Raw genomic sequence first — 13,011 nt, forward strand, 5'->3', positions numbered from 1 at the left:
GTCCGGCTTCGGCTCAGGTCATGATCTCACAGTTTGTGGGTTCGAGCCCCGTGTCGTGCTCTGTGCTGACAGCTCGGAGCCTGGAGCCTGCTTCGGATTCTGTGTCTCCCTCTCTCTCTGCTCCTCCCCTGCTCATGCTCTGTCTCTCTCTCTCTCTCTCTCTCCTTCAAAAATAAATAAAAACATTAAAAAAAATTTTTTTAAAGACAGCAAAGATGATTTTATGGCTCCAAGAATACTAAGAAGTAGGAGTCATAGAATTAGGCTGTAGAGCCTTAGTTTTCTGGATGGTAGTGTGACCTTAAGTTATCCAACCTCTCTTGGCCTTCCGTGTAAAAAGAAAATGCCAACATTCATCTTACCTACTCACAGGGATTTTGTGAAGAGAGCAATAGCAACAAAAACATTAACAGAAGGTTTTAACATTAGTTTTAATATTAGAAGCAGTAGTAACAGGTGGTGTAGGTGCCGGGAAATGTGTGTTTTATATTCATCATTTTATTTAAGTCACACTAACACCCCTGGAGTGGTTATGTTGTCCTTCCACACACATAAAAGTGAAGCGAGGAAGATTTGCCTTGCCCAAAGAGACATGACGTGTAAGTGACAGAACTGAGTGTTAATTTCACTTCTGTGATATTAACAGTAATCCCACACTTCCCCTGGGACCACGTGAGAAAAGCAAAAGCCGGTTGAAAAGTATGGCGCTTGGCACGAACGTGGGTTATTTCAACTTCTCTTTGATTTCCACTAGGTCATTCCATTTGCTGCTGACTGTGACCTGGATGAATGCACCTGCCGGGACCCCAAGGCTGAAGAAAATCAGTAACTGTGGGATCAAGCCCCTCCTTCTACTGCCCTGGAGGCAGTAAGAAAGAGAGGCCTCCACAAAAGGGCACAAAAGGTGAACAGAGAAGAAAGGTCACGAAATGAAGGAAGGAGGAAGAGCGTGAGGATCTCATAGAATGCAGGAGGATGTTTCTGGGTGCCGACTATTGCATCAAGAAGCCCAAGTAGGGAAGAATCATGGGCAAAAGTTTCTTCAAAGGGGCAGTTGATTAAAAGTGGAAGGAGAAATATGATAGATATACACGGACCCTCATCCCCCATTTATATTCTATTCAACCCCATTCCCGCCTCTTGCCCTGCTCCCCACTCTGCACCCTGCCAACTATTCAGCCCCACCCAACTTGCAAACCAATACCAAAATACTAGAAGAGAAGTTGCCAGGGACACTCTGTAATACCCGTTTTGAATGGATTGCCATCTTTCAGGGCTCTTCTGCTCTAAACTGGCTCCCTTTCTTTTGTGTAGTCTCCCTTAGTAATGATGAGGTTAGCTATTAATTCTTTATAAGTATTTAAACATAATTATATAAATATATTATATATATTATATTTTTTGCTGTCTACTAAGCTAAAAAGTATACATTGTTCCACACATGCTGCTGTGAAGTTCACATCCAAAATGAATACTGAGGATTTGAGGACAGAAAGACAAGTTCCTCTGCCATCGTTCTATTGATGAGAATTGGCAGGGTGAAAGGGAAGTGGAGAAGGAGAGAGAGAGAAATTAGGTGGCGTTCTTGATACATGTCAGCTAATTTACCTTTTCAGGAGCAGGAAGCTGCACCCCATTTGAGGAGGTGGAGGACGGGGACGATAACATTAAGAGATGGCAAGTTGGGTGGGAGTGCCCATTAGCACTAGGCCCAGGAGAACCAGAGTGTGGTTCTTGTGTATCTATCCAAAAAGACTGTATTCACTACTTTTCACTTCTCAGAACTCTTGTTTGGAGTTGACGAGACCCAGGATTCTCTACACTTTCAAGTGTGGCTCTTACTAGTCAGTCAACAAATTTGTACGAGGGCTGGGATTGCCAGGATTACAGGAACTCACACATTCCTCATGCTCGGCCTGTGGTCTCACTCCTTCTAAGTCCCCAAGCCTGGCCATCATTCACAGACACATGACCAATTGTTGATGTTCTGGAGGAAAAAAAAATGTCACGGACATGACATGGGGGAAAGTGGGAGGAGGTGGAAGAACGGGCAGAAATGGAGGAGCCTAGGGAGGCCGTAGTGGTGGGAGAGGCCATGGGAAAATCACGGCCTCGGGCAGGAGGGTGAAACAAGTCAGAGATTCAGCCTTGTTCCAAGTCTCCAAAACAGATCAGAGGGGAATCCGTCAAGCAATGCGGAATCTGAGGTAAATTCTATTCGAGTGCAACGTATCAGATCTGCGACCTAGAGCTTTTCATTTGAGCAAGCTTTGGAAACACGTGGAGCAAGGGTGACACTCTGTGGGAAAAGAGAAGAATTTCAACTATTTAGGGTCCATTTTGTTGCCATCATCCTCTCTTGTTCAATAGATGGACTGTAGGTAAAATGACCACCGTGTTAACCTGCCTGCATTCACGTCCCAGGCTTACTCTTCTTGCTCATGGAGTATTGCAGTTGTTTTTGGTAACAATTTCTGGATTAGGCCTTTGGGGAAAGAGCGTTAACTTCTTGCTCAACACTTCAGTTTGTCATCTCAAGAAGGGCTGGGAGTCTTGCTTCCCTCAAAGCTACTTCTCCAATGGAAGCAAATAACAGGCCAAATTAGCGTGCAACCTTGGTCTCTGAATCATCTGCTCCTTGGCTCTGACCACAAGTCCTCCACTTTTCCCACCAACACTGGAGCAACGGCTTTGCAAATAGGAAGAGGAAATGTTACTTACCGCTATCTTGAGCCAGACTTCACGTGGGAAGGAAAATATTCTGGAATGGGAAAAAAAAAATTTATCTCCAGGGACATAAAATGAGGGTGGCATCATCACTGGGGAAAGGAAAGAGCAGATTGCCCATCTGAAAAGCCCTTGTCCTCTATGTTTTTAGCCCCAATGGAACCCTAGGCACCTACCGTTCATTGGATTCATATTTAGTACCCCAAGAAGAGAATAAATATTTCTGGGATTGGAGTAGGCTTCGATATGGAAAGGACGATGAAAAAGTTTAGATCCTCCATTTTTTACAAAGTCGTACAATTGTTTTCTTGGGGAGAATATCCAAATTCTTGGAAGTGCATTAAGCTTTGTGTCAGCGAATACTGCTTTGAGATTGAAGCAACAGAATAGGTATGTTGGGCATTGCCCAGCTCAGGAAGGCTACAGCCCCCCACGAGGATGTGAGCCTGCGGTTCACGCCAGTGTGGGTCTGTGCCCAGTCTCTCCACAGGGGGAACAGTGAGCACACTTCTCTGTCATACTTCATTTACAAATCTTTTATTCTCCACTGGCGACATCTGCAATGCACCACTGCCCTGGGAAGGTGAGAGGGCAGTTCCTGTGGTGTCTGGAAAGCCCTTCTGGCTAAAGGCTGCCCGGCGCTACTCAGCGATGGCCATTCAGAGATGGCAGGCTCTTCTAGCCCTTGTCCCTGGACCCTAATGTGTTGAGCCCTCATGTCACTAATAAAGTGGAAGGACTGAGCCACCGTGGTCATAGAACTCCGGGAGATATCAACTCACACTCCATGTGGTGGTCTGCACTTGGCTGCTCTCACCCAACCACGGGGTAACAGAGGACCTCTCCCAAAGGCCCTTCTATGTTCCAAAGTCACTTCTCTGCTTCTTTTTTTCCTAGTAACTAGGGGCTCTGGTGTCAAGGTTGCCCAGGACTAGGCTGACTCTGGTGGTTCGTGTGACAGTCTCCAACCAGAGAGATGAGAGGACAGAGTGAAGACAGATGGGCAGCTGGCAAAACTGTACATGAAAGGGAAGAGTTATCTTGATTGTCTCCTTTGCTTCCCTCCATCACAAGGCATTGCACTTGGCATTTGCTCTATACTCCGTGAGATCACTATTGAGTGCATTAGCACCCCAAGGGGATGGCTTGTTTGGGAACACAATGAAAGGAGCTGATCTACTGTATTGTAATGTAAAACAGCTACAGCCAGTTATTTTGTAAGATTATAAGATGTTCATTAAAAAATCAGCACAGAAAATGTGAAGTGTCTTTGGTGTCTTATTCTTTGTTCAAATCAACCACCACTTCCAAATCGCTTCCCATTCGCTTGGGCCAGTCCAGACGTCATCATCAGTTAATTGATTGATGGATTCCTTTTGGTCACTTAAGAGTGATTTATTAAGTAAGCGGCACATGTAGACAAAATAAACATGAAATTTTATGAGAGGAGAGGACGCGCCCCAAAGCAGAGCGCACAGTAGTGATGTCAAGTGTCTCGTGGGTTGTAGAAACAAAGGCCGACATTTACGGGTCAGAGGAAGTAGGCACCACTCCTGGATGCCAAAGACGCATAGCGCTTGAAGGATGGTCTGAGGAGGAGGCATACAAGCTTGGTAGACAGAAATGGGAAAGAGGAAGAGGATAGTACAAGCAAAGTGAAGAACAGGGCTGAAGAGAGGAGTTAGGTTTGGGGAGAGGCTGGGTGATATTGGACATCACTGAGGCAGCCAGGTTAGCTAGAAGGCAGAACTTGGCCAACATGTGCCATGCATTTGGCAAACTTAATCGCAAATCTGCACCCTCCATATTCTCATTACATCGATAAGGATAGCAAGTGTCAGCCTGGTGAGGGAAGTTCCTTAAGTTCGTATGACTGGTCTCTGTTTTACGCCTGGTTCTGTGAGACATGGAGATGTGAGAAGGAAAAGAAAAATGGTGTTGAAGAGGACATGAAAGGGAAGGGGGAGAAGTGGAGAGAAATGTCAAAGGTGAGGGCTTTGCGTTAAGCCTTGAACATTAAGCATGGACCCTTGAACATTACCATCACTGACGGGGGAAGCCAGGAGGAGCGGTCTTTGGAAGAAAGCACATATATTTGCGATTTGATAAAATCAGTTGGAGGGCCAAGTAGATAATTACTTGGAAATTTCCTGTGAAGTCGTGTTTAGCACCCAGGAAGAGGCCTCTGCAGCTGGGGGCAGCCTGCCAGGGTCTCTGGTCATGCCAGGCATCATTCCAGTGGCCTGAAGGGCTGAGTGGTTGTCTTCACACGCCTGTTAGCCATTTGGTAAGACCCATGGAATAGATAGGTGGGAATGTGTGCTTGGAACTTGGGGGAGAGGTTTGTGACTAGAAATAAACACTTGAGAGCAAAAAGAAAAAGTTACCTGACATTTTCTTTATCTCACAAATTGCTTTCTTCTGCTTTATTGCTACCCGTGGGTAAGTCAGAGCAAAATCAGCTTTGTCTGTTTCCATTTTACAGATGAAGAAACTGAGTGTCAAATTATTGAAAACTTCAAGTTCATATAACTAAGTTCAGCTTGGGATGGGAATCCAAGTTTTCTGTCTCCGAATGCCATATGCATTCTACTCCAGGATGTGGCCCACTAGGCCCAGAGCAAACCCATACCTGTTTTAGGTGGGAAAGTTAAGGGTCTTTTTACCTGTTTATGTTTTCAGGTGCTCACTGGTTTCCTTGTGGCTTTGTTAGTAGCTGATGGTAGGAAAACTGAGAGTTTTCTGGAGTGCTCTTCCAGGGCCCTCTCCTCATGCCAGGCCCTGAGTATAAGCAGATGCCCCTGCAACATGCCAGTTAGGCCACAGCTGGCCTGAGACTTCTGGCAAGGCTGCCTTCTCCCTAATAGCTTCCCCAGGGATAGTCCTGGAGAGAGACTTTGGAGCTCTGGTTTCCATTGACTGACAAACTTAAATGACATGATGAGTCACCCGTTAGCTGGGAGACTCACTACTCTTAGATTCAGGCCAACCAGATGATGAGGGGCTTAGCATGGGGAGGATGGGAACGAGAAGGTTTTCCACTTACAAATAGCCCCACGGCATCTCCAGAGCTGGCTTTGGGTCTCTTTTGAAGTCACCCCAGAAAGACCCCTGATTCTGGATCCATAACATTTCAGGTGGCCCGATGATTAGCTCAGACACAAAAGAGTGTGGTGGTGAACATCCGGTATCTCGTAATAGTCCACGCCCATAAAATCTACCTACGTCTTGTGTATTGGGGTCTGGAATGAGGTAAGACTAGAGAATAGATGGCTATTTTCAAGTCTGCCATGGTCTGAGTCTACATGGGTCGAATGCACATTCTTCTGGTCAGAATCCAGTCTGGTGGTCAACTCATTGGGAAGTATATGTGATTGGCTACATTCAGCAACCTGCTAATGATCCCTTGGGTACATTCTTTTTTTTTTTTTCAATTTTTATGTTAGAAAGAGAGCATGAGTCTGGGAGAGGGGCAGAGGGGGAGAGAATGAGAGAATCTTAAGCAGGTTCCACGCTCAGCACAGAGCCCAATGTGGGGCTCGATCCCACAACCCTGGGAGCATGACCTGAGCTGAAATTATGAGTTGGACACTCAACCAACTGAGCCACCAAGGCGCCCCTGGCAGGGTATATTCTTAAAAGAATCTACAAGTCTGGTTAAAATCCCAAGTCAGTATAATAAAAACATTTCTAAACCCTGAAAGTTAGTCCAGGGTAACTGCAATTTACTAATATTCTTTGAATCAAATTTCCTTCTGAAGATAATTTAATATAGACAGCTTCCTTTTCTTTGTCTTTGTCCACATGAAAGTCATTTATTCAAATGTAAAAAAAGTTATAATAAATAAAGGGAGAGTGTTGACTTTTTAATGACCACCAATCATGTATCAATTTGCCTTTCCTCCCCATAACTGCTATCAGAAGGCAGTTGCCTTTTCAAAAATGTTTACACACGTACAAGTCATATATTTAAATCTCACAAAAAGGCTATAAAAGTTACAGAATTTCCCCGTACCACAACTCCATATGCACAGGTCAGAGGGCTTTCTGAATAGTAAGTCACATTGTGTTAGGACACAAATGACTTCGAGGAATGATTTTGTTGGTGGTGAATCAATCACCTTAAGAATGACCTGTGAGAGGGGCGCCTGGGTGGCTCAGTTGGTTAAGCATCCAACTTCAGCTCAGGTCGTGAACTCATGGTTCGTGGTTTCGAGGCCCGAGTCGGGCTTTGTGTTGACAGCTCAGAGCCTGGAGCCTGCTTCGGATTCTGTGTCTCCCTCTCTTTCTGCCCCTCCCCCGCTCATGCTCTGTCTCTGTCTCAAAAATAAATAAACATAAAAAAATTAAAAAAAAAAAAAAAAGAATGACCTGTGAGAGAGATCCCAGAGTTTCTTAAAGTGTCCAAGTAGCCTCCACTCTGGGAAACATTGCGTATTAACTCAACGCTGCTAATGCCTTTTCCACTTTGGTGGATGATCTGGAGGGAGGCTAGGGGCAGGGATGACTGAGTCTGGACCTTGAAGGTTAGTACCTATGGTGCATTAATGACTCATAATCTGTGGGCAGCAGCATGGTGATCTGCAAGGGGCTCAAGCTTTTGTGCCCAACAAATCTGAAGTTGAATTCAGACTATACGGCTAACTAGATCTGTCATCTAGTTAACCTCTCTGAGCCTCAGTTCCCTAAATATCTACCTTTGCAGCCCTATGCCTAGCACATTGCCTGAGCAGTGCAGACAGGAAGGAGAGAAGGAGGGAATGTCAGAAGCAATGTGTATAGACTAAGCTGTCAAGTTTGTCAGTGGAGAAGATGAGGGAAGTGCCTCTAAAAAACTATTTTTTAATGTTTATTTTTGATATAGGCAGAGCATGCGTGCGGGAGGGTGCAGAGAGGGAGACGCAGAATCCAACGGAAGATCCAGGCTCTGAGCTGTTTGCCCAGCGCCCGACGCTGGGCTCAAACCCACGAACCGTGAGATCGTGACCTGAGCTGAAGTCAGACGCTCAACCTACTGAGCCACCCAGACACCCCGAGGGAAGTGCCTTTGAATGGCTTTTAAAGACACTTCAAATCCTCAAACACTGTGATACTTGGACATCAGAGGGCCTCTGAGATGTGTGCCATGATTATTATATTCTCAGGACAGGGCAGCTAAGAGAATCCCGTGTGGTTTGGCTGCCAGATGTCCTAGCCTACTGATTCAGAGAGAAGCAACATGGATTGTAGGGAGATGGTGGTAAAAGTGGCACTGAGCAAAATGAAGTGGGCTAAGGGGAAATCTTCGGAGTTGGCAAAACTACTGGGAAGCTCCAGATATTTGGACTATGTCTGGAAAGTTGCACTAGCTATGTGGAATGCTGGTTATTGTCTTAAAAAAAAAACATTAAATTGCTGAATGCATCAAGTTTGTAGAAGAGTGCAACTTTCTACAAGGATGGAAATGTTCTCTTCTGCATTGTCCAGTGTAATTAATAGCCATTAGTCCTGTGTTGCCATTGAGCGCCTGAAGGGTGACCAGGACGACTGAAGAATTAAATTTTAGATTTTACTCCGTTCCAATAATTTAAATGTAAATAGTCGCATGTGGCTAAGTGAACACCATATTGGACAGCACAGTTCTAGATTGTCACACAGATGAATCACTCACATTTGCTTTTAAAATATGCTTTGGACATCATTTTTTTTTTTTTAATCATGACACTTATGTCCCGTGGTTAAAGTAAGGGTACATCACGCCTAGCGAAGTATTTGATTATATTATTCTACTTTAGGAGAATTTCAATTTAATAAATCGTATACAAATTTATACATCCAGAAATCTCAAACCAGCAATAAGAAAAAGCAAATAAAAGGTCTCTTACTGGCATATAGTTTCCATAAAGTCTATGCAGTTTTTTTTAACAGATCAGGTAACAGAGTCACCACTGGGACGCACACTTCGGGAATTCAGACAGTAACTGAGGAGTGGAATACTTAACAAAAATGGGACATGAGAAGTTTTCAGAGAGATTCACAGAGACCCAAAGCAGCCTGGCTAACAAATGGCAGAGTCGGGATTTGCACCCTGAGAGTCTGACCCTAAGCTCTGTGCATTAACCCACTAAGCTCCGATGGAACACCCCCGTCTGGGGAAACCACACACGTAAAACCCATTAACATAAGTACCACAGTATGTACTTTTGTAGGTTCTCGGGCATGAAGGGGTCTCCAAAAGACTGTTAATGCACCCTAGCATTTTCCTCCATGAGTTATCCTGCTTTGTCATGAATCAATCTAATTATGAAAGAACTCACCATCGCCTAGGGCCATATATTTTACATCCAGACTGCTGTGACCTTCGTGAAACAAAAAAATAAATAAAGAACCGGTGATCCTGTTTTATTCAGTAAATATTTACTGAGCACCTGTTCTGTGCCAGGCACTAGGGATACAGTGGTGAACAAAACAATGTCTCTGTCCTCATGGAGCTTGGAAAGAAGTGGGAGACAGACGAGGCAGCTGGAAACGTATATGCCCCTGGTGAGGAGTTCCACAAAGGAAACTCAGGTGCCATAAGGCGGCAAGTAGTGGCTGGGGGCGGGGAGGTGCCGGTTCATGTAGGGAAGGTGAGAGCGTGCTTCTTGGAGACACGTGGAGGTGAGAGAGGGAGCCCCGGTGAATACCTGGAGAAGACCAGTCTGCACAGGGAACGGCAGATGTGAGCTGGGACAGAACTCAGCATGTCTGCAGAAGAGTACTGAGGTCAATGTGGCCGGGGCAGAATGAGGGAAGGGATGGGGGGATCGGGAGGGGTCCTGGAGGATCTCCTTGGCCACGATGATGGTCCTGGCTAGTCCTCAGAGGGAAAGTGTTTCCCACAGCGGCTCGTCTGTGCTTGCACCTAAGCCATCCCCTTTCCTGTGGAACTCTCACCTGTCCTCCTCCTTCCCACTGGCCTTGCTCTCCCCCTGGCTGCCATCGCCTCCTCAACAGACCACAGTGATGTTCCCAGGCAAGTTCCCCTCTCCTGCCTCTTACCCACAACCCACTGGCACGTGGGGTCCACGTCATTCCTCAGCTCCCATCAGGTCACCGATGCCTCAGTGAAGTTACGTCATAGACTCTGCATGTCCTTCCTGGTCAAACTGGTGTCAAGATGGCCGGCCCGCTGCACTGACTTCTCACTGTTTCTGATCCAGGGCTCCCTCCCTCCCATTGAAGAGTAATGTCTCTGTGGCCTGTGCTCGTCCTGTTCCCTACCCTGGATTGCCTTCCCTCTGCCTCCTCGTGCCTCAAACTTCATTTCCTCAGTCCTTTCTTCCGTTCTCCAACTTCACGAAGCTTTTCTTCATTCCCCTCTTGGATGAGATGTATCGAATCCATGAACCCTTCCTGTCCTCTCTTAGAAGAGTCAATCTAGTTGACTGGTGTCCTGTTATCCGTGTTCTTGTCCTTTCCCCCCTGATCAAACTCTTTGAAGGCAAGTGAACTCAGCGGCACTAGGTCATTTGAGGACTTCCGTAAGAAGTAGAAAACAGCACGCTTTCATCTGAGTGAAAGCCAACCAGCATCAGAGACCAGGGCTTGAAAAAGGTAGGCCAGGCCTGATTTCTGGCTCTGGGATCAAGCAACCATGAGCAAGACACAATGTCACATCTCTCCACGGTGGTCCTGGAAGCACTATCTTACTCAGGTTGGAATCTCTGGCACTGCCTTGCACAGTGCCCCCCCTGAATAAAGCCTTGGAATTTGCTAGACTAGGTTCAACCCTGATTTTTATGGATGTGAGGCTCAAAAGAAAAGAGGATGCTGTGTTTGGGGTTGGCAGTGGGTGGGTGGGTGGGCCCGTGGGCCCTTGAAATTTATGCTTTGATTGGTTCTTTAACAATAGCCCAAAAAATGATGGTGAGAGCAGGGCAACACAGAAGATTGTGGATTGTGAGAGCATAGTACCAAAATGACTCATTTTCAAGTTGACTGTTGAACTCAGGGTTCGTCAGTCAGTTTTCTGTTGAGGCCTGCTTGAGCCCAGCTAACAGATATGCACATTTCAGTCTTAGATGTGTAGTCCACAAGGATTGGGAAGAAGCAGTAACTGCTAATCAAGCAAGAGAGAGAATCTAAGAGGCTACCAGGCAGATGAAGTTTAATGATCTTGAGCAAGTTACTTAATGGATGGAGACTCAATTTTCCCATCTTTAAAATGGAATGATAACTTTCAACTTAAAGAATTTTCATGCAGATTTACTATAATGAACATAAAGTACATGCCATGGAATTAGCATTTTATATCATATATGTTTGTTGTAAGTATTGTTACTCAAGGTAAACAGAAGTGTCCCTGATACAGAAGAGACCAGAAGAAGCAGAATATTGAGGATGATGATTGGTGATTGGCTGGCTTTTGAGTTTCCACGCACTTTCTGGCCCAGGATGTGAGTTATTCTAAAGGGCTGCTTGATATTGTGCACTCTCTCTCTCTTTCTCTCTCACACACACACACACACACACGTGTGTGCATGCGTGCAATTAAGTGTTCTATGAACCTTTGGCTAGGTTTTAAATTTAATTTCATTTAAAGCTATGCTGTGCGCCAGTTTGAGGCCTCAGATTAAATAGTTAGAATGTGACCCCAATTCCAAGTATTAAAGGAAGGAAAATTTTTTTTTTAAAAAACGATGTCAGCAAGACAATGTAATTTATCCATGATTTCAGAGGGTAATGCTAATGCCAGAGCATGTCCCAGAGCTCTGCTTGGGAAGCATGCTCATTAAATGAGCAATCTGTCTCCACCCATAATAATTTTAGAGTTAGACAATTTACCTTCATGCAATAAAGAGGGCCCCAGGCAATGCTCATGGCTTGGGGAGAGTAGCAAGTTTCCCTCTAGATATAAATGAAGCTCCCAGAGGTACGAAGGCATCGTGTATTTCAAGCCTTGACTCTCTCAAAGTACATTCCAGGTACTTACATATTCATGCTAGCTCTTTCAAAGAGTATAGACTTCCGAATCAAGACTTAGAATGGGCTCCCAGCTCATGGAGAACTTAGATAGAAGACTGAACCGTTCAAGGCTCATTTGCAAAGTGGGGGATGCGTTTATATTGCAGAGTTGTTATGCACATTCAATTGGGTAACATTTGTAACCCTTGAGAGCGCTTGGCATGTAAAGTGTGCTCCATGTGAATTCCTTTCTCAAAGCATAAAATCTTGACCTGAGATGAAGTGGAGTGATGTTGAGCAAGTTAGTGGCTTGAGACTCAGTTTTCCCATCTGTAAAATGGAACCATAGTTCCCAACTTAAAGAAGTTTTATGCAGACTAACTATAGTGAACGTAAAGTATGTACCACAGAGCCAATTTACCTGGAGTGCAATAAGTAATTATTAATAATCAACATTTGCTAATGAGTGAATTTCCTTCTTTACCAATGAAGTGCCAAATATCACCCTATTAGCATTTCAGATACACTTAAAATATCACCACTTATTTCCAGTCTTCACTCCTGCTATATTTTGCGTGGGAATTTCCTCTAAGCTAGTTAAGGCTTAGGGGAAGAGGGAATAGGACAGAAAAGACTTGAATTTGGAGAAGGGAAGAGTTGCAAGGTCTTGCAGGTCTTGCAAGTCTTGCAAGACCTGGGGGTGAAAGCAAGGTCACAATTACCAACTGCCAATTCTGGCAATATTCGTTTTCCAGGCTTTAGCGGGCCTTCCAGGCCTTCTTTCCATAGACAACTTGGCCGGCCGGCCATTGAGCTCACGGTCACATTCTTACCAGGTTTGTTTCTTTGTTTTCACGAATCTCCTTGCTAGCAAAAGCCTCATCTAACCCTGGGCTTTGGACACAAGACCCTGCCTTGACCTCAAGCTTTCACATATTCTGAATCCACTCCTCGTGTCCTGCTGGCCTCACCCCGTCACTGCCTTTGTGGTCTCGTCTCTTCTGCTTCCGCATCTCTCCAGACTTGCCCCTTCATCCCACTGTCACCCACATTCCCGTTGCCCACCCGTGCCAAGACCCCGTCTTCTGTTTGATCAGACCGAAGGTTTCGAGATCCCAGGTCCGTGTCCCCGGTGAGAACACCACTTTGGAAGAGGAGGGCAGGCGGCAACAGGAGTGAACGTTTGCAGGGAAGAACTCTCAGAGTGCCTGCTCATACCCTGAAGAATGTCAGCCTCAGAGTTTTGGGGGAAAAAAAACAATTTGTCGATCAAGTCGCTTTTGGCTCTCCGTGGAGTTTTCCAAATTTCTTCTGGAAGGCCCCCATTCTGTGGCTGGGGGTAGGAAAACCCACACCTGG

At 45.4% G+C, this 13,011-nt stretch overlaps 1 protein-coding gene across 3 annotated transcripts in view; it reads left to right on the plus strand.

Moving 5' to 3' along the window:
• PAPPA2 (pappalysin 2) overlaps positions 1–3,976 on the plus strand; it is a 272,063-nt gene extending 268,087 nt beyond the window's left edge. For all 3 annotated transcript variants that reach the window (XM_047841337.1, XM_047841339.1, XM_047841338.1), the window contains one exon: positions 755–3,976. In XM_047841337.1, the coding sequence (XP_047697293.1) occupies positions 755–829 (75 nt within the window). In that variant the 3' untranslated portion in view covers positions 830–3,976. The remainder of the gene's footprint in view (positions 1–754) is intronic.
• The last annotated feature ends 9,035 nt before the right edge of the window (positions 3,977–13,011 follow it).

The sequence above is a fragment of the Prionailurus viverrinus genome, chromosome F1, assembly GCF_022837055.1.
Source record: "Prionailurus viverrinus isolate Anna chromosome F1, UM_Priviv_1.0, whole genome shotgun sequence".
NCBI lineage: Eukaryota > Metazoa > Chordata > Mammalia > Carnivora > Felidae > Prionailurus > Prionailurus viverrinus.